A 4,931-nucleotide genomic window follows, 5' to 3' on the forward strand; every position below is an offset into this window, starting at 1 on the left:
CCATGGATTTAAGTCTGACCTGTGGCCCTTTGCTGCGTGTCATCCCCTCTCTCTCTCTCTCCCCCTCCCTCTCTCCGTCTCTCTCTCTCCCTCTCTCTCTCTCTCCGTCTCTCTCTCTCCCCCTCTCTTTCCTCTCATTTTTTTGGCTTTTCGATGTTCAGCTTTATTAAATGTTCCATGTGTGTGAGTGTTGTCACTGATGCATTAGCACACTGCTTTCGATGCAGAAACCCTTAAGAGGAGAAAGTAAAAGCTTGTTGTTCTGGGTAGTTGTGTGGTTTGGTTTCAGCTAGATGCCTTTCCCCTGTTGTTTCCTGCCTATCTACACCAGTGCTCTCCGTCCAGTTGAGACTGTGTTTGTTCCAGTTGACACACGAGGTTGTTTGGGTTTCTGATCATTAACTGTTTCTCCCAGCGTCCCTCTCGCTGTAGTTTCTATCACACTACAGTCGTACACGGACTTTGTGTCAGTCTGGAGGTTCTCTGATCCTTTGGCTTCGTCAGGATCAGTCAGCAGATTACGTGGTAGTGTGAGGGTTTACACATTCACACAGCAGACGACCCGCAGGCTTCATCTGATCTGAGCTTTTCCTGATGATATCAAAACCTGTTTAGTGTTTACAACTCGTAATCTGGATGGGGATCACATTTATATTCCAGCAGCAGAGACTGCGTGGAGCTAATAAGAGCGAGTTTACATTCAGCTTAAACGGGGAAAATAGTGTTTTAATTTATATAAATGAGAGCAATTACTTATATAGAGGGAAACTCCTGTTCTTCTGTGGTTGTTAAGTAACTGCTTAAGTACTGTTTACCTATTAACTTCATTTCCTAATGACGCCTACTCAGCTACTCAACTGTAAATGTGCAGCCAACTTGGAATGACTTTGTCAGAGCCTAATAATTAACTTTGACTGAAGCTGACTTGTGTAGATTTTGAGGAAATTAGAAGTCCGGACATAAGTGATGCTTGTGCATAATTTCTTTTAGGGCTGCAACTAATGATTGTTTTTCTCTTACCAGCTATTTTTTGATTAATCAATGAATCAATTGGTCTATAAGATATCCATCAGATGCCTCTTTTGGTCCAAACAACAGCCCGAACCCCCAAAATATTACATTTGCTTTAATGTAATAGTTAAATTTTCACATTCGAGAAGCTCTAAACAAATAAATGTCTTGAAAAATGATTTAAACATTTTTTTCTGTCGCTCGACTCACTGATTATCAGACTAACTGTTGCAGCTCTAAACGTGTCGGTGTTTCTCAGTGTCTCTGTGCATGTTTGTGTTTCGTGACTTCGTATTTATCACACAGGGGTGGAAAAGGTCTGAGATTGATTACGTGCAGTCTGTTATTTAAGATCATTTGTCCCTTGAAGTCTAGTGTGTCCCCAATCTTAGGGCGGTAACAGTTGTGACGCCGCGGCACGAGGAAGGTGCCACGAGAGGGATTGTGTGGAGTACTGTGTCGTAGCTGCTCTTCGTGGCAGCAGACCAAACTGGACGTGGTAGTCGTGCTTCCTCCCAACGCCGTAGTCTCGCTTTAAGTTGCTGCGCTGCCTGCCAAGTTGTGCTTTGCCGTGCTAACCCGCCCCTGTGGCCCCTGCGGCCCCTGCGCCTAAACCACTTACTGGCCTTCCTGCACCACCCGTATACCCTCCAGCTTCGACATCTCCTGACTGTTTCCCACTAGCTCCTCCTTGTGGCTGCTTTGTTTCTTACAGCGTGTGTGTGAATGAGAATCCCAAGTATGTTGCTGTGTGTGGATACGGGGTTAGATAGCCTAACAGTAGTGTAATTTCCCATGCAAGATGATTGATTTTGCCATGAAAGAATTATGTTTTATTTACTGAAACACTCCATGTACTGTTCTTTGACTGGCTTACTGTAAATGATTCAGTTGTTAATACTGCAGGTTGCTGTAGGTTACACTGGACTAGAGTTAAGGCAGGGCAACAATGGGAAGTTTACGATTCTTTATAGGTAAGGGCGTAGTGTTGTAATGGGACATGGAAGGCGAGGGTGGAGCAGATTAACTAGAAAACGGGCTTCCTAGCAGCAGGCAGAGAGTTGGTTGGGTGGGCGGGTGTGGGTGGGGCTCTGTGGTGTTCAATGGGGCAGCCTAGGGCCAGGAAGTGCTGAACTGTTTTTCTTGCAGGGATGACAGCAGTCAGGAGGGGGAGGAAGGGGAGGAGTTTGAGTGTTACCCCCCGGGGATGAAGGTGCAGGTGAGGTATGGGCGAGGCCGCAATCTGAAGACGTACGAGGCCACTGTGAAAGAGGCAGACGTGGAGGGGGGAGAGGTGCTCTACCTGGTGCACTACTGTGGCTGGAACGTCAGGTAAGACAGGACCTGGGGAGAAATCACCTAACGTCTATATTCACCCTAAAAAAAAAGAATAAAAAAAAGACATCTCTTAACTTTGAATTCAGCTCAAGGGATCACCACTACATGGGTATCCCCGCAGCAGTAACAGATACACCCCTTCCTCACAATTCTGCTTCACCTGATCCAGTCCCATGGTCAGCACTCTGATTGTGGAGAACACTGGGCCATCTAGTGGCAGAAACAGAATTGAGTTTTGGGTCGCTGTGGGTCCAAATCCTCAGCTCCCCTCACTCAGTTCTGTCTGAATCCCCTGTCTGTCTGTCCCCCAGCTGTCTGTCTCTCAACCAAATCCACAGACAGGCTGAATTCGAACCGATTGTAACCCAATCAGTGGATTCTTTGGATCCTACAATGTGATATTTTAAACATGAGCTACCCTTTGGATCTCTGAAAGGCCAACCAAGATGCTGCTACACTCACCTCTACCTCTCAACCCTCTCCCCCCTCCCCAGTGGGTCAGGGTTAATGCAGTGTTCAGTAGAGTGTTAGGGTACCATGACACAGAGGTTAACTAGTGCAATCAGCATTTTCATTGTCTCAATGTTGTTGTGTGGTCCTCTAGCACTCTATTAAAGACAGTGGGGTGTTCTCTGCATTGTGTCTGTCGTGTGCGATGTCGTGAAACTTTTTCATTTTCCTCATACGACCCAAGTAGCACCCTTGGTACTGTTGGAACTTTGTTGAATATGATTTGTGTGGTGGTCGGTGTTAATATTGTTTCTTTCTTCATCGTAAAGGTTTGTCTTTTTCCACATAATACCATGGGATTTTCTTCCTTTGCTGTTGAGGCTTATTGTGTCACAGCAACATGTTGGGGTCAGACAGTAGAGGTGTCTGTGTGGTGGGTGGTGTGAGAGGATATTTCTCAGCTCCTTTCAAAAATCTGAATGATGAAATTGTCTCTTGTCTTTGTACTTGATTTTTTTTTTTTAGATATGATGAATGGATCAAAGCAGACAAGATCGTGCGCCCCGCCAATAAGAACGTACCCAAAATAAAGCACCGCAAAAAAATAAAGGTACGAGTTTGGAGAGCGGTAACTTTTCAACTTGAAGCCGGTTTGATGTCGTGACGCGAGTGACTGACTGTGTTGAATTCTGACAGAACAAAGCGGAGAGGGAGCGAGACAGGTTGGAGAGGCTCAATGACAGAGAAGTCCTCGGCCCTTCGTCCAACACTAACCGCGTCCCACGCTCCAAGTGTGGCCTGGATGTCTTTCCCAAGATGGACGAGGGTGAGGACAAAGGGACTCAGCAGTCTCCAGTCAAGTCTATAGAAATTACTTCTATCCTCAATGGCCTGCAAGGTAGCAACACTCATTAGCCTGTAGCCCTCACGCACACTTACAGCAGATCAGGACTGTTTGACTCTGACGTGGTGTATTTATGCCTGTTGATCTCCTGCTGAAACTAACAGAACTTCTCTCTCGTTTGCCTCAGCCTCTGAGATGTCCACAGACGAAAGTGAGCATGAGGATGAGGAGGGAGAGCATAATGAAGAGGATCGACCGGGTTGCAGAGGCAGCCCCAGAAAGGCCCCGCCAGAGCCCCCGCAAACATCCGAGCGCTGGGAGAGCGGGACCCCTCCTGAAGGATCCAAACCTTCTCCAGTCTCAGGAAAAACCCAGGACTTAGTCAGCACAGAGAGCGCCGACGTCGGGAAGCGCAGAAGCCAACCGGAGTTAGAGGGAGAGGCGAGCACCCGGAAGAGGAAATCTGAGGGCGCAGCAGAGAGGACCCCGAAAGGCCAATCCAAAGCCAAGACCAGGAACACCAGGAGTGCGGACTGGTTGCCTGGAGGCTCTCCCAGGAAGCTGGAGGAGAGAGCGGCTGGTCCCGGGGAGGAGAGGGGGGCCTCGTCCAGCAGCAGTTCAGATGACGAAGGTGCAGCACTGGCCGAGGCCCAGGCGGAGGAAAGTGAGCGAAGCCGCCCAAAAACCAAAGGTTCCCCTTCCAAGAAGTACAACGGGATGAAGGAGAAGACCAAAGGGGGCAGACAAGCTGGGTTCTGGGAGATTCCTGAAAAGAGGGCCAAAATGTCTGGGAATGCAGAGGAGAGGCCAGCTGTCCGCTCCAAAGGCCAAAAGGACGTGTGGTCCAGCATCCAGGCCCAGTGGCCGAAGAAGACTCTCAAAGAGCTGTTCTCTGACTCGGACACAGAGGCCGCCAATTCTCCTCCTCCACCTGTACCTTCGTGTCTGGAGGAGCCGAGTGCCGAACAGGATGCTGGTCCCGAGGACGAGGCCTCAGAGGAGCCGATGGAGAACGACAAACTACAGGAGTTTCCAAGCAGCGGCAGCAACTCCGTACTCAACACGCCACCGACAACGCCCGAGTCCCCCTCAGGAGGAGGCAGTGCTGTGGAGGACTCTGGTCAGCCGCAGCCTTCCTCCCCGCCGCCGTCCATACCCCCTGCCTTGCCTTCAGAGCCGGTTTCTGACACTCTTCCCCCAGGACCCATACAGGAGGAAGTGGCAGGCGGGCGCAGTGAGACGGACAGCAGCACGGTGGAAGTGGAGAGTCTGGGTGGGGAGCTGCAGG

At 49.4% G+C, this 4,931-nt stretch overlaps 1 protein-coding gene across 1 annotated transcript in view; it reads left to right on the forward strand.

Moving 5' to 3' along the window:
* The window catches only part of arid4b (AT-rich interaction domain 4B), a gene marked incomplete at its 3' end in the record, with an annotated part of 37,605 nt that extends 32,674 nt beyond the window's left edge, over positions 1-4,931 (forward strand). Inside the window, 4 exon segments of the mRNA XM_035663248.1 lie at positions 2,161-2,343; positions 3,325-3,409; positions 3,496-3,697; positions 3,831-4,931. Coding sequence (XP_035519141.1) covers positions 2,161-2,343; positions 3,325-3,409; positions 3,496-3,697; positions 3,831-4,931 — 1,571 coding nt within the window.

Source organism: Morone saxatilis, unplaced genomic scaffold, assembly GCF_004916995.1.
Source record: "Morone saxatilis isolate NCDOM2014 unplaced genomic scaffold, NCSU_SB_2.0 Contig19, whole genome shotgun sequence".
NCBI lineage: Eukaryota > Metazoa > Chordata > Actinopteri > Moronidae > Morone > Morone saxatilis.